This window comes from Somniosus microcephalus, chromosome 9 (genome assembly GCF_052327205.1).
Source record: "Somniosus microcephalus isolate GS21.2 chromosome 9, FLI_Smic_1.0, whole genome shotgun sequence".
NCBI lineage: Eukaryota > Metazoa > Chordata > Chondrichthyes > Squaliformes > Somniosidae > Somniosus > Somniosus microcephalus.
In genome coordinates this window covers 202391347-202418378 of record NC_140995.1, presented here as the reverse complement: position 1 = coordinate 202418378, position 27032 = coordinate 202391347, and the positions used below count along the sequence as shown (strand labels likewise).

The 27032-nt window shown below is 44.7% G+C and overlaps 1 protein-coding gene across 1 annotated transcript in view; it reads left to right on the top strand.

Moving 5' to 3' along the window:
• Nucleotides 1-1898: 1898 nt before the first annotated feature.
• sec63 (SEC63 homolog, protein translocation regulator) overlaps nucleotides 1899-27032 on the top strand; it is an 88907-nt gene continuing 63773 nt past the window's right edge. The window contains exon 1 of the mRNA XM_085997765.1: nucleotides 1899-2103. Within this exon, the coding sequence (XP_085853891.1) occupies nucleotides 1980-2103 (124 nt within the window). The 5' untranslated portion in view covers nucleotides 1899-1979. The remainder of the gene's footprint in view (nucleotides 2104-27032) is intronic.

Genomic DNA, 27032 nt, shown 5'->3' with positions numbered 1-27032 from the left:
CATTGAGCTTCATTGTGTAAGAGGCCGAAGACAGACAGGTCAGAGTGAGAGTGGAGCGGAGAATTAAAGTGACAGGCGACCGGAAGCTCGGGGTCACACTTACGGATTGAACGGAAGTGTTATGCAAAGCGGTCATCCAATCTGCGTTTGGTCTCCCCAGTGTAGAGGAGACCTCATCGTGAGCAGTGAATACAGTATACTAAATTGCAAGAAGTACAAGTAAATCGCTGTTTCACCTGGAAGGAGTGTTTGGAGCCCTGGACAGTGGGAAGGGAGAAGGTAAAAGGGCAGGTGCTGCATCTCCTGCGCGTGCATGGAAGGTGCTGTGGGAAGGGGAGGGGGTGATTGAGGAGTGGACCAGAGTGTCGCGGAGGGAGCGGTCCCTTCAGAATGCTGAAAAGGGAGGGGAAGATGTGTTTGGTGGTGGGATCACGCTGGAGGTGGCAGAAATGGCGGAGGATGATCCGTTGACTGTGAAAGCTGGTGGGGTGAAAGGTGAGGACAAGGGGAACCCTATCGGGGTTCTTGGAGGGAGGGGAAGGGGTGAGAGCAGAAGTGCAGGATATGGTTGAGGGCCATGTCAACCACAGTAGAGGGGAATTCTCAGTTGAGGAAAAAGCACGGTGGCATAGTGGTTAGCACTGTTGCCTCACAGCGCCAGGGACCCGGGTTCGAATCTGGCCTCGGGTGACTGTCCTGTGTGGAGTTTGCACATTCTCCCCGTGTTTGCGTGGGTTTTCTCCGGGTGCTCCGGTTTCCTCCCACAGTCCAAAGATGTGCGGGTTAGGATGATTGGCTATGATAAATTGACCCTTAGTGTTAGGGGGATTAAATACGTGGGGTTACGGGGATAGGGTGGGATATGTGTTGGTGTAGGGGTTACGGGGATCGGGTGGGATATGTGTCGGTGCAGGCTCGATGGGCTGAAATGGTCTCTATCTGCACTGTGGGGTTTCTGTGATTTCTGTGATTCTGTGATATCGGAAGCACCAGTATGGAAGGTGGCATCGTCAGAACAGATGCGACGGAGACGGCTTAGTCTGTTAAAAATGAAAATGTCACTTTTAAAATTAAAAATCTATTTTCTGTGAAGTGTAAAAGTGCTTAAAATGTTCCAGAATGGATGTTTTTCAATGAAAAAATTCAGAATTTACCAGGGGTTCAGGCCCGCAGAATTTTCGAGAAATGTACCATGTATTTTTTAAAATTCAACATGGGGATTTCCCATTCAGCCTTTCATGTATTTATGTTCTTTTTTTCTTCCAAATACATATAAAAGAATGTTTTAAAAAAGGAAAGACTTGCATTTATATAGTGCCTTCATGACCTCAGGATGTCCCAAAGCGCTTTACAGCCAATTAAATATTTTTTGAAGTGTAGTCACTGATGTAATGTAGGAATGTTGCAATGTTGGTTATGGCTTTTGTTTAAGTTACAAAGATTGTGTAGGTGTACTTGTTTCCAAATCTCAGACCTGTTGTCAGAATTTTTGAAGTTGGGGATTAGCTAGTTGCTAGCTTTCCAAGCTTGGCACGCACACGGGAGACAGCATGAGGGGGGACATCAAAGTGGGGGGGTGAAAGTGTGTCTGTACGTGTACCTAATACATTATTAGATTCGGTAACAATCCAAAGTGCAAATCCTCAAAGCACAGTCCAAATCTGAACTCAATCCACTCACTCACTGCCTGTCAATCAACTGCAGGGCCGGCGGAGAACGCGCGGAAAACAATGCCCCTCCAGCACGCGCGCCCGCCCCCACCTTGCAACTTCTCTCTCTAATTGGCTGGGGCTCGGGCGCGCCGTGCCGGCCCACGTGACGCTTGACCCAGCGCGTGCTTAGGCCGCCGACGCCGACCGTCGCGCACGCACGCACGACGCACGCTGGCGGCCGTCGCCGCTTGCTGCGCGTGCGCAGTGCCACGTCCGTGCTTGTGTTGGAAGAGCGAGTGAGGCCCGAAGGAGCAGCGTCAGTCAGCAATGGCCGGCCAGCAGTTCCAGTACGACGACAGCGGCAATACCTCCTTCTATTTCCTCACGTCGTTCGTGGGACTTCTCGTCATCCCGGCTACTTTTTACCTCTGGCCCAAAGATCAGAACGACGGTGAGTCCAGTCGAGGAGGGTGAGGAGGGTGAGGAGGTTTGTCCTTAAAATGAATAATGAAATGCAAACAGTTTTTTTTTAAAATACACCAGTCAGAGTCTCTCCCTCCCCCCCACAGTCAGTCCCTGGGAACATGGGCTCATGTTGCCTGCCCAGCACAGCATATTCAGTTCCCCAAAAGCAAAGCCTGTGTTGCGGGGCCTGCTTGCACTTCAGGGAAGAGGGGGAAAGGAGAGAGGGCGGATGGGGAGGATTACACAACATCCCTCACCCACCCCAGGATGCTGCTGGTTCCACTCAAAGTCCTCGGTCTAAAAGTTTCTGGACTGTTCAGACTTCTGCTGCCGGCTTATGGTTTTTTAAAAATAGTTTTGACCGCAGTGTTTTTATTTAAGCAGGGACTTGTCTTATAAAATACAGATTTATTAAAACTCTTCATTTGGATCCAAAACGCTGCGAAATGGTTCTTTTTTTTTGCGGGGGGGGGGGTGTGAAGGATTGAGGTGTTACTCAACAAACCTTCCAGCCAGTTTTCCTGGTGCCTGCTGCATTTATGTGTTACTTTGTGCTACACTTTTTTTGGCCCAGGAATTTTAATACATTTGAGTCTCTTCAAGCGTGGCTACGTTCGTCTTTCTCTTGTTATCTCGACTTAAGAGCTGAGAGCAATCGTTCTTCAGTACTTCAGTGTCTATATACAAATAAAATAAGAGTTTCAAATGCTGGAAACCTGGTAAATACTGGAAGTACACAACAGGCTGGTCAGCATTTGTCAAGAGAAAAGACAGGTTAGCTGGTTTCCAGTTAGATGTAGTTGCACCTGAAACGTTAAGATGACTTTTAGCTTTACAGATGCTGATGGGCCTTCAATGTTACTATAAATTTCCCTGTAATTGAATCTAATGGACTGTGATGACATTTGAAATTGCTTCTAGGACTTTAATGTGAGAAGCAAGTAAAGCGTATATGGGAATCAAAATACAGGCTACTAGTAGAGTCCATTTAGATTTTGCATTTAGTAATACTTTGTAGAGGACATCATTTTAATGTGAAATATCAGATTTGGTATATAGCTACATGTACATTTTATGATTGGCAAAATAGTTACAAATTCAACATAGTCACTTGAATGTCTTCATTTTCTAACTCTTTTGGGTTATGTCAAATGATTACACAGATGAATGATTTTTACCATTAAATGACTTGGTGTAGCAACCTTAACATGGTGAAATAAAAACTGAAAATGCTGGAAACACTCAGCAGGTCAGGCAGCATCTGTGGAGAGAGAAACAGAGTTAACGTTTTGGGTCGATGACCTTTCGTCAGAGTGGTGATATGGTGAAATTCAGATCCAAGCTTTATTTGGAAGAGAGGACTGACCACTTATCCATCCCATCAAAGGACTGTATAACGGAGACAGTACCAGGTCAAAATCTAGTGTTAAAAATGCATCTTGTAAATGCACTGTTAATGTTGTCTTCTGTAAGTGTTAACGGGTATAAATAAATTGAATCTTTGTGATCATTTTCCAAAATTAGATCCAGGGATGCAAATATTTTAGAAATGTCCACTTGCCTATTCAGTAAGTACAGTACTTGAAAAGGGATTCCCCTGCCCCCATTCCATTATGTATCCCATTTCCCAAAGTAATGTCTGCGCAGACCTACAGAACAATTTCACAACTGGTTGAACTGTTGCCTCAAGTCAAAGCCAAGCTCATCTGCAGTTCTGTGTGGTTATGAAGCAGTGAATGATGCAGACCTAAAATCTTTGTAATGAGAAAGGTATCATGAACCATCTCCCTCCTAGATTACCGTGTATATTTTAACTTATTAATTTTCTTTTAAGGACACTGAATTTGGCGCACTTCTATCGAGGACTAAAGCCAATGCTAGGCCAGTGTCACATACTGTATTGCTGGGGGGAAAAAAATTCATAAGCTTTGAAATAATGTCTCAATTTTATAGCTAGAATTAAACCCTGGGACTCTTGTTGAGCTTGTACGTATCCGAGAGCTAGTACTGTCCTTCGTAGATTTGAAGCATGTATGTCTTGGCAGATGAGTTTGAGAGTAAGATCTTTGTGCTACGTTGCATCAAATCTAGAATGGTTAAGCAACTATCTCTGTGCCATTTTGTGAAGCGATTACAGAGTGTCAATATAAGTTTGGTGTGCTTGTCTTGTGTGACTGGAATGATTTCTGTTCGTGGAATACATTTTTATTTAGAATTCCATGAATCGCAATGTGCTTGAATTCAGTAGGAATTCAAAAGTTATCAAACATTCCTGCAGATTTCCTTGCATCAAGGTTGGTTTGTTTTCCTCCTATTTGTGTTGATTACCATATATCCACACAAGCACAGGAATTGGAGCGGTGTGTTCTTGTCAACCTCAATAAAAATGGAGCCTAATATCCAGTAATGCCACGTGTAAACTGAGGCATAAGAACCCATTAGTTTCTTTATTAGGTGTTGGGGAATAATCAGCTTTTCATGGTTAGACAAATTACATTGTAAGTTTCTAGTCTACAACTAGTAGAAATTATTTTTTTGTTTAAAAAAAAAAAAAAAGTCTAGGGACTGTGCTACTGGTACATTGTTTAGATTTTTCCAGACATTAACAGCAGCTAATACGGTCTGTTACATGCCCAAGTTGGGGAATTTCATTTTATATATATATATGTGATTGATCTTGGAGGATTCTATTGCTCGTAGAGTCCAGTGCGTCACTGTTTCTGTGATCATCAGGTGACTGCCCTTGTCACACGGACGTTGACAACAACCTGCATTTGTATAGCATTCTTCTAATAGCCTCCTTTCCTGTTTGGTGTCCACCTCCCTGCCTATTTACTCCCTAATATTCACATTTTTTAACCTGTGACCCCTAGTATTTGAATCCATTTTGCCTAGATCAGTTCTTTTCAATTCCTTCATGGTCTTCAAAACTGTAATACAATCACATATTTTCCAAAAGTAACAAACCCAACTTTCTTAATCTTTTCTATCAATTTAAATTCCTGTCACTAGAATTATCTTTGTTCTTCACCTCTTAGGAGCAACACTATCCTTCTTGGGTGGCTAGAACTGCACACGCTACTCCAGATGGGGTTGTACTGCCTTGTACAGTAACAATACAACCTTTTGGTTTATACTGTATCCTTCTGCCAATGTAGCTCAATATCTTGTTTGTTATTTTCCTACATTACAACAGTGACTACACTTCAAAAATTACTTCATTGGCTGTAAAGTGCTTTGGGATGTCCGGTGGTCATGAAAGGCACTATATAAATGGATGGAAGTCTTTTTACTGCAGCCAGTCATAGTGCTGATCACTTCATAGATTCATTTGCTATAAGCCTTGCCAGCCTTGGTTCAATGGTAGCACTCTTGCTTCTGAGTCAAGGTTGTGGGTTCACGGACCCACTCCAGAGAGCACGCAATCTAGGCTGACACTTCAGTGCAGTACTGAGGAAGTGCTGCACTGTGGAGGTGTTGTCCTTCAGATGGGATGTTAAACCGAGGCCCCGACTGCCTTCGCGGGTTTAAAAAAAAATCCCATGGCACTAATTGGAGAGGAGCAGAGGCGTTCCTTCAGTGTTCTGGCCAACACTTATCCTTCAACCAACACCAAAAACAGATGATCTGGTCATTTATGTGAGTGCAGTTTGTGGGACCTTGCTGTGTACAAATCGGCTGCCCCGTTTTTTACATTACAACAGTGACTACATGTCAAAAGTACTTCATTGGCTGTCAAGTGCTTTGGGGCGCCTGAGGTCGTGAAAGGTGCTATATAAATGCAAGTTTTTTTTTGGAGCCCTTATCAGAATGACATTTTGCTGTACCGTTTAACACTTCTCTTTCTCTTGATTTCTTGCTTGCATACTAATTTTGTTTGTTATTGAGTTGTGTCTTCCACCCATTGGCCCAGTTACTTAAAAGACCGAAATCCTTCTGCATAGGGCTGCGTTTTTCTTATTACTTTCCCCTTATTTCAATACCATCCGCACACTTGCACATTTTGCGCACACTGCTCTCGTCCAGATCATTATGTATATGTTAGTATTCCATCAGTTGTGTATCTCTTGATGCATGGCAACAATTATTAAGGGGGATGGAATATTAGGATAACTTGGTTGCTGTCGAGTCCAGGAGAAAATACTGAGACCTCAATGCTTTGATAAGATTACGGTTGGAGGATTGCTAGTTTTACCCATCATATTTAAGAAAAGACATAGAGGTGCTAGGTTATAAATCAGTGGCTATTTGGTGAAGGTAGGAAATTGAATCAATTTTTCCCCCCCCCCCTCCTGTCTTTAAGGACTAATTCCTTTCTGGGGTACTGTTCTGTAGTCACAAACAGCTCTCTAGAACCCTGTCTGATAGGTCCTTGAGAGTGAGTGTCTGTCTAAAAGCTGTTTGACTGTGAGGAAGGAGTGTGGTAGCCTCACCAGTCATCCACATAGATTGTTATCCTGTCACCCTACTGGAAAACACATTAAGTGGGATCTTTCCTGTCGTCAGCCACTTTACAAGGTGCTGGTGTGGAATGAGTAGGGAGGGGAAATACAGAGATTAAAATGCCTGTTGGAGAGTCATTGATGGGTGTCCTTGAACTTTTCCAAGCAGCTGGTTTCACAGTGGGATTGATTTAGGCTCGGGAGTAGACGCCCCACTTCCTCTGCTGCAGTTGTTGCATGGTCCAAGGAAATCAGAAAAAATGTTTGAAGAGCATGCAACATATTTAGTGCAATTTGGGGGTCAAGATATGAAATTATGTACTGATAGCAAATGCCTACATAGTGTGAACATTCTGCCGTGCTGTTGGCAGCCACTAACTGTCCCTAAGTGCTTGCTGTGTAATATTGTGCTTTTTGGAAGTATCTTTTAGCTATTCTTAGGAAATTTTAGCCTATGCTTGTGCATAGTTTAGGAATGTGGTACTTAAGCTATGATGTAATATCAATTGACCTGACTTTAATAACCAACTGCATGATTTTAGATACTTTAAAACGCTGCTAAAGTAACTTAGAAATAGCAGTTTAACATTTAATATTTTTGGTTTCTGAAATAATATTTGAGCTTGCAAGACATGTACATTTCTCACTTTATCGAATATAGAAATTCCTTTTTTTCCTCTTCTCCCCCTCTCTTTTTCCACAGGGTTCTTACGCAGTCATCTCCTAAACACTATCCTTCTGCACTGTGGTTCCACAGGTGCAGGGTGACCTCCAGAGCTACACTCGAGGTGATCCTTCGTGTGTGTGACTTGATAGTGAGCTGGACAATCTGTTTCACCTATGGGGGCATTGCAGCTGAGCCTGTTCCTGTGCTCAGCCAATATTCACGCATGCGCAGTTCCAGCAGGTGGATAGTGATTTAAAAACCCTGACTGACTTTCTCTTTCTCCTCTGCCCACCCCCTCACCCCCTCCACCTCTTCGCCAGCTGATCTATTAGGAGAGCCACAGAACATGGACATTTCTGAAGACAAGTTTAGTAATTGAAATCTCCTAAGTTTTAACCTCATTAGGATTCTTGCTATCATGTCACCTTTTGTTTGTTTTTGGGGCGGGATGCGGCAACAGAGAGCAAAAATCCAATTGTAGTCCTCAAAACAACCAGCAATTATCGAGAGATGTGATCTAGAAGAAAATGATTAAATATGCACTTAATTTATTGTTGTGCAAAACGGTTTGTCAAAAGCCTCAAATGCATAAAAGTTTTCTCTTTCATAGCAGTGCTAATGATGAACACATCACCTCAGCTGTCTGCGAAAATGATAATCACACTGAGCAGAGGTGATTACTTTTGGCTGATTTCGGTGCATGTAAAAATAGAATGTTGTAATGAGATCTAAGCAGAAGGTCCTATCAGATCAAATTAATTTGAGACAATTTATTTGGGCTGCTCACAATTGGTTCCATTCCATCCGGTTGCCAGCTGCTGGACTCAGTCGGTCGGGCAGCATCTGTGGAGAGAGAAACCGAGTTAACATGTCAGGTTGATGACCTGTCATCAGAACCGGTTGTCCCCCCCCTTTTTTTTAAAGAAACTGATGGGACATTGTAGTAACGGTTCAATTTTGTTCACTGGGACTAAGAGGACAATAAGTACCAACTTGTCGAGTCTTGAGCAAGATTAGAAGGCAGGTGAAATAGACAGTTGATGCTGTGTTCACTTCAAAAAGATGTATAAATATTTGGTTATGATTGGGATTTGAAGCTAAAATTATCGAGCCTAGATTATCGAGTACTATGGAACATTATGGCTGCTGGTGTTATCAGCAGCATATTCATAAAGTGCAGTGGGGAGGTGTGAAATTTATATACAGTAAGCACCACGTCCATTCAGACTAATTAATCGCCCAGGAATAATATATTCGAGTTTTGTTCCAAATTTGGATTGTCTGGGTGTCTAAAGTTGGGCTATGTAACAACAGTGTGAAGTACTGGTGGTTATGGGTCTGTCTTTGGTGGCGATAGCGGAACAGTTTAAGTTAATTTAAGAGGAGGCTTGTGTGGAGCATAAACACTGGCATGGACCTGTTGGGCCGAAGGGCCTGTTTCTGTGTTGTAAATACTTGGCAATTTTGTAATACATTGTAAGAGTAGCGCACAAGGAGTGTATCGCATAACACTCGTGTTCTGGCTTGTACACTAAATAAGACCAGTGCCGATCTTTGCTCTGAGTCCTGTTGGGATTGTTATCCATATAATGTAAAATGAGAGGGTTGTTGTAGACTATTGATACTCCTGTTTTTTTGTTCGAATGTCAGGATTGTTTTCCTACCCTGACTTTAGCTTTAGGTATTATTTTCTTTTTAGCTTGGCCGACTGACAGCATAGTTTTTGGCTTTGCATTACCCTCCCTCTTTCAGATGAACTCACATGTCGATGAAGTTTTAAACAAGTAAACCACAGAACCATAATGTGTTGCTCTAGACTTGATTTGCTTTTGGCATATGTCAGCACATGATGTATCCCCAGCAGAAATGTTTTGCACACAAAGATTATTGCAAGGCTCCAGTTTTATAATGACAATTATCCATCCACCAGACAGGATCTGCTGATCAGAAGTAAAAAGCAGATAATACAGTCACTCTGGCTAGAAACTTGTCCAAGAAACCTTTGTAAAAGAAGTTGTTTTAAGCCTTGATTGCACACTAAAGGCACATTGTTAGTTTACTGTGGTGGCAGGTATGCGACCCAACCAGTCCATTTTGGTGTCCATCCTCCACATGAGCAGTAATTCTAATCCCATGTGCCTGCTTTGTTCTAATATCTCTCTATTGTCCTTCAACCACCTATCTAACCTATTCTTAACTGTTGACATGATTTCTGCTTCAATCACTAACTCTGTAGTACATTACACAGCCTCACAACTCTCTTTATTAAAAAAAAAAAATATATATTCTCCTGCTCCCTGTCCTAAATCATACATTTATTCTTGTATTTATATCCCTTTGTTCTAGACCCCCTCAATCACTCAACAGTCTGTATCTATCTACTCTGTCCCATCCCTTTCTAATCTTAATCTCCTCTTCTAACAAAAATAATTGACATTTTTCAAGTCTTGAATTTCCTTGTACTGTACCAGGCAGCATTCCAGTGACCCTGCGCTGTGTCCTCTCTATTGCCTCAACATCCTTCCTATAATGTGAAGCCAAAAGCTGCACACAGTACTTGTATAGATTCACCATGACATCTCGACTTGTACATTCTATACCTCTTGCCATATATTCAGTATGCCATTAACATTCTTCGTGGCCTTGAGATGCAGCTTTCAATGACCGTCAACCTGAGCCCCAAATGCTTCTACTCTTCCATATCACGCAGTTTTCCTCCATTCAAAATATAATACATTTTGGATTTTAAAAAGTTATCACCTTACATTTACTGACGTGGAATTCCATCTGTCACTTTTTCGCTCATTCCACTATCTTCTCAATATTCCATGTAGCTTCTTGTCCTCAGAATTATTTATTATGCTTCCTATTTAGACATCACTTCCTCCAGCCCTATTTCCAAATCATTGATGTACACAAAGAACTGACACTTTTGCGACACTGCTACCCACTTCTAATCTCTGAGAAACTGCCCTGAGCTTCTGCTCTGTTTCCTCTCCCAGCTAGTTTGCTCCCCTCTAATTCCCTACCCATTCATCATCTCCAATAGCCTCCTGTGTGGAATTTTGTTAAAGACTTTCTAAAAGTCTATGTACACCACATCCATTATATTATCCATCCACCATATCTGTCACGTCAAAGAACTCTGTTTGGTCTGTTGAGCACAGTCTTCCTTTCTGAAACCTGTGTTGGCTGCTTCTAACTTTTTTCTTCATCTAGATATTTAGCAATTTTGTATAATTTATTCTGCTGACGGTTTACTGAATTGTTATACAATGTGTATCTGTTTAGAATAATGTGGTGGAATCTAACTGAGCATCCTAGTCTTTATTACTGATGGAGTTGATGTAACAGCAATAACTTGCATTTATATGGCGCCTTTAATGATGGTGAGGATATGGGGGTCAGAAGCTCAGCTCAGAGTCCAATAGGATGCCAAGGTTGCAAACAATCTGATTCACTGAGTCCGTGGCGAGGGAATGGGATGGAATAGGTGGCAAGGGAATGGACTTTTTGGTTGGGTCTGAAGACAATAGCTTCGATCTTCCCGATGTTTATTTGGAGGAAGTAGCAGCTGCTGCTGGACTGGATTTTGGGTTAGCACTCTGACAACAGAGGCAGTGGAGGGGCTGAGGGAGATGGTGATGAGGTAGAGCTGCATGTTATCAGCTTACACGTGGAACCACATATCATGTCTCCTGAGGGGCAGCATTTAGATGAAAATCAGAAGAGAGCCAAGGATAGATCCTTGGGGGACTCGAGAGGTAAAGGTGTGTGGTTGGGCCAACAAGGAAGGAGGCATTGCTAGATCTGGTTCTGGAGAATGAGGTGGGTCAAGTGGAGCAAGTGTCAGTAGGGGAACATTTAGGGAACAGTGATCACAGTATTACGGGAAACTCTTGTTTAAACGGCACCTAAATATCCGGAATTCTCTATTAACCGGCAACATTCTCGCTCCGAAAACAACACCTCAATAACCGGCAATGTTGCCGAGTCCGAGTCTCCCGCGGTGGCCGAGTTAGCCAGTGGGGGTAGTTCTCCAAACTGCCACTACTCGGCTTCTTGGCGCAGTCGGAACACCTCAAAACCCCTGTAACAGGAGTCTGACTCTCCCGCGCTGCCGGTAGTCTCTTCTGATCTGCCATTTTACAGGGGTACTGTGTGTCTCCCACGCTGCTGGTACTCATTGCATTGCATTATGGAAATCCCAAAAGTTGGTCCAAGCAAAAGGAAGAGAGTGTTAACTTTAAAACAGAAAATCGACATATGCCAACGACTAGAAAGGGCAGAGAAGTGTATCAACATTATGAATGAATTCAAAATCGGTTCATCAGCAATCTACGACATCAATTCGCAAAAGGATAAGCTGCTCAAGTTTTATTAAAGCTTGGCGACATCTAAGAGTGTAGAGAAACGGTGTATGCTTTGTAAGCCTAAGCTTGAAGAGCTGGATACCATGCTTTGAGTGGTTTTCTCCTGAGCGTTCAGAGGGTGTTCCAATTTCCGGACCCATGCTAATCGAGAAAGTGAAGGATTTCTACATAAAGATGGAGCTCACTGACAAGCGTGCTTTCTCTGAGGGATGGCTAACATGCTTCAAGTTACGGCACGGGATACGAAGACTCGATATTTCCGGGGAGAAGAAATCATCTGATCACGACTCCGCAGAAGAATACTGCGATTATTTCAATCGGATTGTGCAACATTTCGTTGTACTGCACTTGTGCACTAACGATGACAATAAAGTTGATTATTATTATTATTGTCGCCAGCACAGATATACAATGCCGATGAAACTAGCTTATTTTGGAGGTTTTTGCCAGAATCAACGCTTGCTGGGGCTAGTGAGGCTAATGCTTCAGGTTACAAGAAAAATAAAGATTGTGTAACCGTGCTAACATATGCGAACGCTGCTGGATCAGACCGGGTTAAACTTCTTGTCATTGGGAAGTATAAAAATCCCCGTGCATTTAAAAATGTGAGGCACTTACCTGTTGAGTACAAAGCTCAAAGAAATGCTTGGATAGATAAGGAAATCTTTTTGAATTGGTTCCATCATATTTTTGTTCCATCTGTGAGGGAACGTTTCCGTAGAATAGGGAAACCTGAAGATAGCAAATGCATTTTATTGCTTGATAATTGTAGAGCCCATCCGCATGAATCGGAGTTGGTTTCGGGAAATATTTTCACCATTTATTTGCCACCAAATGTAACTTCTCTCATACAACCCATGGGCCAGGGCGTTATCCAAAATCTCAAGTGTCATTACAAGAAAGACTTCCTACGTAAACTGATAAACCAAGATGACAATATTCACGCATTTCAGAAGGAATACAATCTTAAAGATGCCATCTTTAATGCTGCATGTTCCTGGAACTTGGTGAAAGGTCACACTTTGAGGCAAGCCTGGCGCAAATTGTCGCCATCAAATCAACTTTTATTGTCATTGTTAGTGCACAAGTGCAGTACAACGAAATGTAGGCTCGCGGCTCCCGAGAGTGTACAATTTGGATTGGACACTTAAACATTTCAACATACATTTGTACATATATATTAGCATAAATATGACCATAATAAAGTGCATCGGCAGATGTGCAGGCTTTAGTGTTTATTTGTGGAGTTCAGTAGGATGACAGCCCTGGGAAAGAAGCTGTTCCTAAATCTGGTCGTACGGGTGCGAATGCACCTGTAGCGTCTTCCAGATGGTAGGAGGGCGAACAGACTGTGGCTGGGGTGGGTAGGGTCTTTGATGGACCGTGCCCTCCGTAGGCAGCGTTTCTGATATATATGTTCTATGGTCGGTAGCCGGGTGCCGGTAATGCGTTGGGCAGTTTTGACTACCCGCTGCAGGGCTTTCCGGTCATGGGAGCTACAGCTGCCGTACCATACCGTGATACAGTTTGTCAGGATGCTCTCTATAGTGCAGCGGTAGAAGTTAGAGAGGATCGGGGGTGACAGATTACATCCCTTCAGCCTCCTCAAGAAATATAGGCGCTGCTGGGCCTTCTTCACCAGAGAGGAGGTGTTGAGGGACCAGGAGAGGTCTTCCGTGATGTGGACTCCGAGGAACTTAAAGCTGGCTACCCTTTCCACCTTCGCCCCATTGATGTGGATGGGGGTGTGACTTCCGCCTTTGGACTTCCTGAAGTCCACGATTATTTCCTTTGTTTTCTTGGTGTTAAGGGCCAGGTTGTTGTCGGCGCACCACTTCACGAGATGCTGGACCTCCTCCCTGTAGGCTGACTCATCATTGTTGGTGATCTGGCCTACTACTGTGGTGTCATCTGCAAACTTGATGATGGTGTTGGAACCATTAACAGCCACACAGTCGTGGGTGAAGAGGGAGTAGAGGAGGGGGCTCAGCACACATCCTTGTGGGGCCCCCGTGTTCCGGGTCGGGGGGGGGGGGGGGGGAGGTGTGGTTGCCTAATTTGACAGACTGGGGTCTGTTTGTTAGGAAGTCCAGGGTCCAGTTGCAGAGGGAAGTGTTCAGGCCAAGAGTTTGGAGTTTGGTGGCCAGCTTGTTGGGGACGATAGTGTTGAATGCTGAGCTGTAGTCTATAAACAACATTCTGATGTAGGTCTCCTTACCATCTAGGTGGTTCAGTGCCGAGTGTAGAGCAGTAGTGATTGCATCCTCCGTTGATCTGTTTGCCCGATAGGCAAACTGGTGTTGGTCAAGGGAGGCAGGAACACTGGCTTTGATGTGGGCTAAGACCAGTCTCTCAACACTTCATTATGATGGGTGAGAGTGCGACAGGTCGATAGTCGTTCAGACACGTCACAGCCGCTTGTTTAGGCACAGGAATGATGGTGGCGGTCTTGAAGCATGTAGGGACTACTGCCTGGGCCAATGACAGGTTGAAGATGGCGGTGAAGACATCAGCCAGCTGATCAGCACATTCCTTGAGTACCCGTCCAGGGATGCTATCCGGTCCAGTAGCCTTTCGTGTGTTCACTCTGCGTAAAGCGCCCCTTACGTCGGAGGTCGACAGAGTGAGCACCTGGTCTTCCGGGGGTGGCAAGGCTTTGGTAGCCGGCTCCTTGTTGTCCCTGTCGAAGCGAGCGTAGAAGTTGTTAAGCTCCTCCGGGAGGGAGGCGTCGCTGACCGGGGGACTGGTGTTTTTGCCCTTGTAGTCAGTGATGGCCTGGATGCCTTGCCACATGCGCCGGGGGTCCGAGTTGTTGCGGAAGTGATCCTCTATCCGCAGTGTCTGTTTCCATTTGGCAGTCCTGATACCCTTTTTTAGGTTGGTCCTAGCTGCTCTGTAAGCCGCCACGTCGCCAGATTTAAATGCTGCGTCGCGTGCTTTCAACAGTGAGCGGACCTCTCCGTTCATCCAGGGTTTCTGGTTGGGGTATGACCTGATTTTTGTGGGTCGTGACGACCTCGACGCAGCTGTTGATGTAGAATAGCACTGTGGATGCGTATTCCTCGATGTCATTGTGGGCAAACATGCCCCAATCAGTGCGTTCGAAGCAATCCTGAAGCTCCGATACTGCCCCCTCTGGCCATACTTTCACTGCTCTCATTGATGTTCTCTCTCTTTTGATGAGCGGTTTGTATGCCGGGGCTAGAAACAGGGAGAGGTGGTCAGACTTCCCAAGGTGGGGGCAGGGAATGGCCTTGTAAGCGTCTACAATGCTCGTGTAGACTTGATCCAGTGTGTTCTCCCCTCTTGTGGGGCAGGAGACATTCTGGTGGAATTTCGGTAGTACAGTTTTTAGGTTTGTGTGATTGAAGTCCCCCGTGACGATAAAAGCTCCGTCTGGGTGCGCAGTTTGTTGTTCGCTGATGGCCCTGTAGAGGTCCTTCAGTGCTAGGTTGGCATTAGCGTGTGGTGGGATGTAGACCGCAGTGATGATAACATTCGTGAATTCCTGAGGCAGGTAGAAGGGTCTGCACCTTACCATGAGGAATTCCAGATCAGCCGAGCAGGATCTATCGATTATATCACTGTTGGTGCACCAGGCATTGTTGGTGTAAATGTACAAACCGCCTCCCTTGCTCTTACCAGAGTCTGCAGTTCTGTCGACGCGGAAGACCGTGCGTCCTTCTAGTTGTATGGTGGTGTCAGGGATGCCATTGTTCAGCCAGGTTTCTGTGAAGATCATGGCGCAGCATTCCTTTGTCCTTTTCTGTGTGGTGAGATCCAGTTTGATCTCATCCATTTTGTTCTCCAGTGACCTGACGTTGGCCAGGAAAATACTTGGGAGGGAGGGTTTGTGTGGGGACCTCTTCAGCCTGTTTTGGATCCCTGCTCTCTTACCCCGCTTCTGCTTGCGTTCCCTGCGCGGTCTGCGCTGACTTCCGGCTGGGGAAGGACGCCACGCTGGTCCTGGGGGTCGGGCGATGTCGGGAGGCAGATCGATGTCGCCGAATTCAAGCTTCACACAGTCGGCCCCGATGTCTAGGAGCGTCTGCCGGCTGTACAGTAGGTCAGCCTTTTAATTCCCGGATCAGCAGAGTCCAGAAGAAACTCAGGAGGAGGGTGTTTGCTGAAGGTTCTTCTTCAGAGGAGGAATTTCATGGGTTCATTGTTCGTCCCAAGAGGAGTACAATAATGGAAATGGCTGGCATGGTGAAAAATGTAGGCCCAGCAAACCCTCTGCGTCACCTCAGTGAAAGTGATATTGAGCAGTGGGTTGATGCAGATTGAGAAGTTGGTGTTGTGCATGTGCTAAGTGATGAAATAATTGAAACTGTTTTGAATCCAAAGAAAGAAAAGGAAAGTGAGATGGAAAGTGAAGAGGATCAGATTTCTGAAGAGAAGAAGATTTCTTGGGCTAAAGCTGCAGAAGGATTTACTTTATTCCTCAAATTTGCTGAAAGGCATCCTTGCTACTCTGCCCAAGAAGTTATGCACCTCTATATTCTGCATTTCACCTTTCTGCAAAAAAGGCAAGAGTCCACTAAGCAAGCAGACATCTGGGACATGTTTAGGAAAGCTTCCGAAAGAGTTGAAGCAGTGGAAGTGCCTGAAGAATCTGTTGAAGTGCATGATCCTGATGACCCAGCTGACATGGATATTCCTGATGAACCAGCTGACTTGGAATAAGTGTATAGTCAACTACAGTACTTTATACTGTACTGTACAGTCGTTTATAAGTTTTGTTTTACTGTTAAGTAATTAAAGTTATGGAGTACTCTCAACTGGCAGTACTTTACTTAATTAAGCATCTTCCACCATCCATTTAACACCACATTCTGTAGGTGAGTACCCAATTACTGTATACTGCACATTTCTTGATTTTTTAATTTTTCTTTGTTAAAAATAGCCTCGGTAGATAACCCTCTGTCATCTGGAATTTTTGATCAAGCGGCAACACGCCGGTCCTGTCGGTGCCAGATACCAAAGAGTTTCCTGTATAAAGTTTAGATTAGCTATAGAAAAGGGCAGGGAGCAATCTAGAGTAAAAATACTTAATTGGAGGAAGGCCACTTTCAGTGGGTTGAGAGTGGATCTGGATTGGGTAAATTGGAATCAAAGATTGGCAGGCAAAACTGTAATCGAGCAATGGGCTGCCTTTAAAGAGGAGATGGTTCGGGTACAGTCGAGGTACATTCACACAAGGGGAAAAGGTAGGGCAACCAAAGCCAGAACTCTCGGAATGACGAAAGAGATAGAGTAAGGTGAAGCAGAAAAAGGTGGCGTATGACAGATGTCAGGTTGAGAATATAGAAAGTTCAGAGGGGAAGTGAAAAAGGAAATGAGGGGCAAAGAGAGCGTATGAGAATAGATTGGCAGCTAACATAAAAGGGAATCCAAAAGTCTTCTACAGGCATATAAATAGTAAACGGGTAATGAGGGGTGGGGCCGATTCAGGACCAAAATGGAGACCTACGCGTGGAAGTAGAGGGCATGGCTGAGGTACTAAGTGAGTACTTTGCATCTGTCTTTACCAAGGAAGAAGATGCTGCCAAAGTCATAGTGAAAGATGAGGTAGTTGAGATAATGGATGGGATAAAAATTGATAGAGGAGGCACTAGAAAGGCTGGCTGTACTTAAAGTAGATAAGTCACCAGGACTGGATGGGATGCATCCAAGGATGCTGAGGGAAGTAAAGGTGGAAATTGCGGAGGTACTGGGCATAATCTTCCAATCCTCCTTGGATACGGGGTGGTGCCAGAGGACTGGAGAATTGCAAATGTTACACACTTGTTCAAAAAAGGGTGTAAGGATAAACCCAGCAACTACAGGCCAGTTATTTTAACCTCGGTAGTGGGGAAGCTTTTAGAAGTAATAACCTGGGACAAAATTAACTGGATTGATTAAGGAAAGCCAACACTGATTTGGTAAAGGCAAATTGTGTTTAACTACTTGATTGATTTTTGGATGAGGTAACAGAGAGGGTTGATGAGGGCAATGATGTGGTGTACATGAACTTCCAAAAGGCATTTGATAAAGTGCCACATAATAGGCATGCCAGCAGAGTTGAAGCCCATGGAATAAAAGGGACAGTGGCAGCATGGATATGAAATTGGCTAAGTGGCAGGAAACAGAGAGTAGTGGTGAACAGTTGTTTATCAGACTGGAGGAAGGTACACAGTGGGGTTCCCCAGGGGTTGGTACTAGGACCACTGCTTTTCTTGATGTATATTAATGACTTAGACTTGGGTGTACAGAGCACAATTTCAAAATTTGCAGATGACACAAAGCTTGGAAGTATAGTGAACAGTGAGGAGGATAGTGATAGACTTCATGAAGACATAGACAAGCTGGTGAAATGGACGGACACGTGGCAGATGAAGTTTAACGCAGAAAAGTGCAAAGTGATACATTTTGGTAGGAAGAACGAGGAGAGGCAATATAAACTAAAGGGTACAATCCTAAAGGGGGTGCATGAACAGAGAGACCTGGGTGTATATGTGCGCAAATTGTTGAAGGTGGCAGGGCAGGTTGAGAAAGTGGTTAAAAAAGCATACATGATCCTGGGCTTCATAAATAGAGGCAGAGAGTACAAAAGCAAGGTAGTTATGATGAACCTTTATAAAAACACTGGCTCAGCCTCAACTGGAGCATTCTGGGCACGACACTTTAGGAAGGATGTGATGGCCTTAGAGAAGGGGCAGAAAAGATTCACGGGAATGGTTCCATGGATGAGGGACTTAAGTTACTTGGATAGACTGGCGAAGCTGGGGTTCTTCCTAGAGCAGGGAAGGTTGAGAGGAAATTTGATAGAGGTGTTCAAAATCAGGAGGGGTCTCGACAGAGTAGATAGAAACTGTTCTTATTGGCGGAAGGGTCTAGAACTAGAGGACACAGATTTAAGGTGATTGGCAGAAGAACCAAAGGCGACATGAGGAAAAACATTTTTACCCAGCGAGTGGTTAGGATCTGGAATTCACTGCCTGAAAGGGTAGTGGGGGCGGGTTCAATCGTGGCTTTCAAGAGGGAATTGGATAAGTACCTGAAGGAAAAAATGTGCAGGGCTACGGGGAAAGGGTGGGGGAGTGGCACTTGCAGAGAGCCGGCACGGGCTTGACGGGCCAAATGGCCTCCTTCTGTGCTGTAACCATTCTGATTCTATGGAAGAGGAGCCATTGCAGAATATTCTCTGCCTTAAACTGGATAGTTAAGAGTAGAACTAGACTAGGACAGCCCCACTCAGCTGATTGAGTCCTGGGATGAGAGGTTTATCCTATGATAGATTGAGTAGAATGGGCCTATATTCTCAGGAGTTTAGAAGAATCAGAGGTGAGCTCATTGAAACATAATATTCTGAGGGGGCTTGATAGAGTCGATGCTGAGAAGTTGTTTCCCCTGGCTGGGGAGTCTAGAACTAGGGAGCATAGCCTCAGGATAAGGGGTCGGCCATTTAAGATTGAGATAAGTAGGAATTTCTTCACTCAGGGTTGTGAATCTTTGGAATTCTCTACCCCAGAGGGCTGTGGATGTTCAGTCATTGAGTATATTCAAGGCTGAGATCGATAGATTTTTGGACTCTAGGGGAATCAAGGGATATGGGGATCAGGCGGGAAAGTGGAGTTGAGATAGAAGATCAGCCATGATCTTATTGAATGGCGTAGCATGCTCGAGGGGCCGGTATGGCCTACTCCTGCTCCTTGTTCTTGTTATGCAATGGAGGAGATGCATTTGAAGAGGATGGTGTGGTCAACCATGTCAAAGGCTGCAGGCAGGTTGAGGAGGGATAGTGCACCACGGTCACAGAGGATTTCACTTGTGACTTTGATTAGGGCTGTTTCAGTGCTGTAATGGGGGCGGAAACCTGATTGGAGAGATTCAAACATGGAGTTACGGGAAAGGTGGAGACGACAATACATTCAAGGATTTTGGAGCGGGAAGGGAGGTTGGAGATGGGGCAGTAGTTTGCAAGGACAAAGGGGTCAAGGGTGGTTTTTTGAGGGGAAGGTGATGATAGATTTGAAAGGGAGGGGAACTACCTGAGAAGAGGGAACTGTTTACAATATCAGCTAGCAAGAGGGCCAGGAAGGGAAGTTGGTTGGTTTAGTGGAAATAGCTCGAGAAAACAGGAGGTGGGTCTTGTGGACAAGATGAGCTCAGAGAGGGCATGAGGGGAGATGGTAGAGAAACTAGAGAACGATGCGGGTTCAGGGCTAAGGCAGTGGGAAACCTTTGGGGAAGCTTGGCTTGATGAGCAAGGAGAAGGGAATGCAACTGAACAAATGTTCTCCGTATTGGTGATAAAGATGTCCTTGAGCTCCTTGCACTTGTTGCTAGAGATGCGGGTGGAGTGGGCAGGGAACATGGGTTTAAGGAGACAGTTGGTAGTGGAGAAAAGAAGCCGGGTTTATCTTTGCATTCCAGGATGTTCCTGGAGTAATGAGCAGTTGTGACAGAGGCGAGCAGGGCCCCAACACCGCTTGGTGTGGTCCAGCCGGATCTGGCGATGTGTGGGCAAACTAATTGCGCTTATGTTCAAGCAAGAAATCTAAAATCATTCATGAATTTCAAATGAAGATGGACATCAGAGTGCTAATGAAGACATCCCTGGGACTTTTAAATCAGCTGCAGTCCCTATTCTGTCCAAGATTGATGATCAAGAATGATTGTTCTACCACAGCAAAGACTACAATGAATCTTTTGAATCAGTATCTTCTGACAAAAGGCCATCGACCTGAAATGTTAACTCTGTTTCTCTCTTCGCATGCTGCCTGACCTGCTGAGTAATTCCAGCATTTTGTGTTTTTATTTCCGATTTCCAGCATCTGCAGTATTTTGCTTTTGTTTGTGTTGTCCATAGGCAATAACATCTGAAATGTCAAACAGTGCGTCCTAGGGTACTTGAGGAAGTGGCCCTAGAAATAGTAGATGCATTGCTGATCACTTTCCAACATTCGATGGAATCTGGAACAGTAGCCATGGATTGGAGGGTAGCTAATGTTACCCCACTATTCAAAAAAGGTGGTAGAAAGAAAACGGGGAATTACAGACCGGTAAGCCTGACATCGGTAGTGGGGAAAATGCTAGAATCTATTATAAAAGATGTAATAGCAGAGCACTTGGAAAACAGTGACAGGATCGGACAAAGTCAACATGGATTTACAAAAGGTAAATCGTGCTTGACTACTGGAATTTCTTGAGGATGTAAATGGTAAAATAGATAAAGGAGAACCAGTGGATGTGGTGTATTTGGACTTTCAAAAGGCTTTCGAGAAGGACCCGCATAAGAGATTAGCGTGTAAATTTAAGGCACATGGGATTGGGGGCAAGGTATTGACTTAGATAGAGAACTGATGGGATTGGGGGCAAGGTATTGACTTAGATAGAGAACTGGTTGGCAGACAGAAAGCAAAGAGTTGGAATAAACGGGTCTTTTTCCGAGTGGCAGGCAGTGACTAGTGGGGTACCGCAGGGATCGGTCTTTGGACCCCAGCTATTCACAATATATATTAATGATCTAGACAAGGGAACTAGACTTAATATCTCCAAGTTTGCAGACGACACAAAGCTGGGTGGGCGTGTGTGCTGTGAGGAGGATGCCGAGAAACTCCAGGATGATTAGGACAGGTTGGGTGATATGGCAGATGCAATATAACATGGATAAATGAGAGGTTATCCACTTTGGTGTCAAAAACAGGAAGGCAGATTATTTATTATCTGAATGGCAATAGATTGGGAGAAGGGGAAGTGCAACGAGACCTGGGTGTCCTTGTGCACCAGTCGCTGAAGGTAAGCATGCAGGTGCAGCAGTCAGTTAAGAAGGCAAATGGCATGTTGGCCTTCGTAGCGAGAGGGTTTGAGTACAGGAACAAGGATGCCTTTCTGCAGTTGTACAGGGCCTTGGTGAGACCACACCTTGAGTATTGTGTGCAGTTTTGGTCACCTTATCTGACGAAGGATGTTCTTGCCAAGGAAGGAGTTCAGCGAAGATTCACCAGGCTGATACCTGGGATGGCAGGAATGACGTATGAGTAGAGATTGGGTCGATTGGGCTTATACTCGCTGGAGTTTAGAAGAATGAGAGGGGATCTCATTGAAACTTATAAAATTCTGACAGGACTAGATGCAGGAAGGATGCTCCCGATGGTTGGGGAGTCCAGAACCAGGGGTCACAGTCTAAGGATAAGGGGTAAGCCATTTATGACAGAAATGAGTAATTTCTTCACCCAGAGAGGGGGGAACCTGTGGAATTCTCTACCACAGAAGGCAGTAGAGGCCAATTCATTAAATATATTCAAGAAGGAGTTGGATATATTTCTTAAGGCTAAAGGGATCAAGGGATATGGGGAGAAAGCAGTGACGGGGTACTGAATTTGGATGACCAGCCATGATCGCATTGAATGGCGGAGCAGGCTCGAGGGGCTGAATGGCCTACTCCTGCTCCTATCTTCTATGTGGCCATTGTTAATGTGGTAAAGTGTGAAATGGCTATCAATGTAAGACAGGTAAATGGGTCAAATGTCTGCTAAAAATACATTCACCAAATCCAACACCAGTTCTTTAAACAGCCTGGGGAAGGGTAAAGTGTCTGTTGAAGAAAATGCTTCAAAATACAGTACCTGGTTATGGTTGAACTTGGCAATTGTGCAATGGTTAGGGGACAGAGGTGGAAAGACAACGGAAGAGGGAGAAAGAAAGAGTTGGAGCCAAGCACAGGTACAGAGATGATAATGAGAGGCATACTAATGGGATGAGACAGTGTTTAGGAAATGCTCGGAGAGGCACATAATGGGCCAGAATTTGCTGGCAAGATATGTGAGTTTAATGTGCACGCAGTTATTGCTGTGTAAATCGTCCAGCAATTTGTGGCTAGGAAGAGATGCCCTGTGAGTTGCGAATCATCACAAATGCTGGACGATTTGTGCCCCCTCTGCCATTGGCCTCATGACAACTTCAGCTTGCCGTCAACCTCCACACGAGTTTCAAGAAATTTTGCATTAATTACCAACTAAACTTGCCGCAGGAAGTTTGGATTGGTACTCAACAGCGTAAGGACCCTTTTAATGACTGGCTTTATGTCCCTCCAAAATGCCACTCGACCTCTTCGGCCCAGAAAGGGAACAATTGAAACTGGAATCTCATTCCTGCAGGTAGTAAATTGTTCTTAAAATGTAAAAAGTCTCTAACATCTTGTTTCTCTCTCTTTTCCACTCCTTATTTCTCTTACTGTACCTGATTTGACTCTAAACACCCTTTTCCTTCTCCGTTGTTTCTGTTTCTTTCTCAATCCTTCAATCTCTTTGGTTAAGGAGATACATTGTTGGTTCACTCGTTCACTAAGGTCCCAGATGCGCCGTTATCCGCTCGCACTGCCAGCAATTTGCGGCGTAAATTTTTTTCAAGCTGAAGAGTGAGGGGGAAAAACTCTCTAACCGGGCACATCATGAGATGCTCCAGTCCAGCAAATTCTAGGCCAGTGTTTTTCTTAATTCATGATCAATGGCACAGTAGATCAACTCTTTTTTTCTAAAAAGCTAGGCCTACATGTTTAACACCGTAGATAGGAAATTGTATTTTCCAAGCCAGGGCAGTGCCTCTAAAGCAGTAGAAACTTCCCACTTTTGACATCGCTTGTGGCTTAATGGGTGTGTTGCCTTTGGCCCAGTATTCCTATTCCATGACGAGTCCTTGGACAGCGTGGACAACTTTCCATACCTCGGGAGCCTACTGTCAACAAGGGCAGACGTCGATGACTAAGTCCAACACCGCCTTCAGTGTGCCAGTGCAGCCTTCGGTCGCCTGAGGAAGAGTGTGTTTGAAGACCAGGACCTCAAACCCAGCACCAAGCTCATGGTCTACAGAGCAGTAGTGATACCGGCCCTCCTGTATGCTTCAGAGACATGGACCATGTACAGCAGGCACCTCAAAGCACTGGAGAGGTACGACCAACGCTGCCTCCGCAAGATCCTGCAAATCCATTGGCAGGATAGGCGTACCAACGTCAATGTTCTCGCTCAGGCCAACCTCCCCAGCATCGAAGCTATGACCACGCTCGATCAGCTCCGACGGGTGGGCCACGTCGTTCGCATGCCCGATACGAGACTCCCAAAACAAGCACTCTACTTGGAGCTCTGATATGGCAAGAGAGCCCCAGGTGGGCAGAGGAAACACTTCAAGGACACCCTCAAAGCCTCCTTGAAAAAGTGCAACATCCAGTGGGTGGGGTGCTTGGGTTGACGTGCGCTCCTTCCGCTGTTTGCGCTTGGCTTCCGCTTGCTCCCGGCGAAGAAACTCGGTGTTCGGCGCCTTCCTGGATGCTTCTCCTCCACTTTGTTCCCCACCTGTGACAGACTGTAGGTCCCGCATTGGACTAATCAGTCACCTGAGAACTCATTTTTAGTGTGGAAGCAAGTCATTCTTGGTTCCGAGTGACTGCCTAAGAAGATGATGATGATTCATATTTCAATGCCAATTAGCCTATTTGCATTCTTGTACCAGGGGTCAATAGGAATACGACAGTGCCCTCATTTACAAGTGGAAGGAAATTTAAAGATGTTTGATTTCACCTACTTTGAGGGGAGCACATGTTTTTTGGGGGGGGGGGGTTACATGTAGTAGACAGAAAAGGTATGAAGAGGTGATCTACAAAGATGCATATGGATCTGGTCTGCTTTGTATATTTAACGATTGGTGTTTCGTAGACTCGTAGTTAGTGAAATAATGGTAAAGAAACTTTTCCTCTTCTCCCCTTTGAGGCCTGTACTCTAGGATACCCATGGGTATCTCCGTGACCTCGTCCCATCTCCTCCCTTCCCAGATCCTGCTTTGTTGCCAGCCAGTAGGAGTAAGAAGAAGGTGGTGCAGAAAAGCGACCAGCTTTGCTGGAATTTATTAGTGCATTTTCAATTCTCCCTGTATTTAATCAGCAAACTACTTTCCATATGGGCATTTGCAAAACAATCTGACCCTCTGCTCATGAAAGGCACTATATAAATATAAGTTATTTAATTTATCCAGCAGAAATCTAAACCTGTGTGAACTAGTCATGGAGAATGAGATGTGAATGTTTACTTTCTCACTTTTATTGAACGCATTCAGTTTTTACAAAGTAGGCTGTAAGGTTTTTTTTGTTTAAAATCTGTAGTGTGTATTATGATGGATAACCATAGTATCTTGTCTGCATTGATTAAATTCAGAGCGTTTGAAGTTCAGGCTCTTTTTGCTTTTACTTAATCAGAAAATGATTTTATTCACAAAGTACGTGTGTTTTGATAACTGCAGTTAAAGGCAGTTGACCTGAGGGACTTATTGTAGACTTTGGGCCATTTGAGATTTCTGGAATGAGGTTGAGATTTACATTGTTGCCCGAAAACTGCAGTAAAGCACTTGCCTTATTACATTTGTGCACTTAAAATTGTCTTAACAAATGCTGCAGGGAATAAGCAGTGATTGGCGATCCAAAGTACAGTGATATCTCATAAGCTCACTGATTACTCGACAGAAGTCAATGTAGCCCTTCAGAATTAAAAGCAGCAATTTTTACATGTGGCTTTCAAGCTCACTAAAATACCTTGGGGAAAGTGTTTGTGTTTAGCATTATGCAGGCTATAAAATCTGTTCTGTGATGTTAACAGACAATAGACTTTTTGGTGAGCATTAATCTTTGGTGAATGATGCCAACAGTGGAAAATTAGAGATTATTTTGTCACATACGAGTGCACCGCTTTAGTCTGTCCAAACTACTTACTTAAAAGTATTCATTGTCTAGGTATGGGTGTCATTAACAAGGCCAGCACTTATTGCCCAACCCTAGTTGCCCTCAAGAAGATGATTACATCGGATATACAGCACAGAAATAGGCCATTCGGCCCAACTAGTCCATGCCTGCGTTTATGCTCCACTCGAGCCTTCTCCCGTCTTTCCTCATCTAAATCTATCAGCATAACCCTCTATTCCCTTCTCCCTCATATGCTTGACTAGCCACCCCTTAAATGCATCTATACTTCTCGCTCCAACCACTCCCTGTGGTAGCGCGTTCCACATTCTCACTACTCTTTGGGTAAAGAAGATTCTTCTGAATTCCCTATTGGATTTCTTGGTGACTATCTTGTATTGTTATGCTCTTCCCCACAAGTGGAAACATTCTCTCTCTTTTTCTTAGGCAGTCCCTCGGAACCGAGGATGACTTGCTTCCACAATAAAAGAGTTCTCGGGTGACTGAGTCCAATGCGGGACCCACAGGTTCTGTCACAGGTGGGGCAGATGGTGGTTGAAGGGGTGGGTGGGGTGCTTGGGTTGACTCCTGCTGTTTGCATTTGGCTTCCACTTGCTCCCGGCGAAGAGACTCGGTGTTCGGCGCCTTCCCAGATGCTTCTCCTCCACATTGTGCGGTCTTGGGCCAGGGATTCCCAGGTGTCTGTGGGGATGTTGCACTTTTTCAAGGAGGCTTTGAGGCTGTCCTTGAAGCGTTTCCTCTGCCCACCTGGGGCTCTCTTGCCGTGTCAGAGCTCCGAGTAGAGTGCTTGTTTTGGGAGTCTCGTATCGGGCATGCGGATGATGTGTCCCATCCATCGGAGCTGATCGAGCATGGTCAAAGCTTCGATACTGGGGATGTTGGCCTGAGGGAGAACACTGACGTTGGTGTGCCTATCCTGCCAATGGATTTGCAGGACCTTGCGGAGGCAGCGTTGGTGGTACCTCTCCAGTGCTTTGAGGTGTCTGCTGTGTTTGGTCCATGTCTCTGAAGCATACAGGTGGGCAGGTATCACTACTGCTCTGTAGACCATGAGCTTGGTGCTGGGTTTGAGGTCCTGGTCTTCAAACACTCTCTTCCTCAGGCGACCGAAGGCTGCACTGGCACACTGAAGGCGGTGTTGGATTTCGTCATCGACATCTGCCCTTGCATCCACTCTTATCAAAACCTTTAATAATTTTAAAGACCTCTATTGGGTCACCCCTCAGCCTTTTTTCAAGAGAAAAGAGACCCATCCTTTGCTGATATGTATACCCTTGCATTTCTGGTAACATCCTTGTAAATCTTCTCTGCACCCTCTCCGGTGCCTTTATATCCTTTTTTTAATATGGCGACCAGAACTGTACGCAGTGCTCTGTGTGGTCTAAATAAGTTTCGCTATCCATTCTGCTCCTTGTCCTCTGAGCCCACATTCTCTGACCTTGTTCAGCAGTCTATTATGGGGTACCTTATCGAAGGCCTTTTGAAAATCTAGATAAATTACATCTACTACCTTACCATTGTCTACTCTCTCTGTTACCTCTTCAAAAAATTCAGTGAGGTTGGGCGAGCAAGACTTTCCCTTTTGAAATTCATGCTGACTATTCATTACTATATTTTTGGTTTCTATGTGTTCTATTTTTTCCTTTTTTAGTAGATGTTCCATTATTTTTCCTACCACCGATGTTAAGCTGACTGGCCTATCAT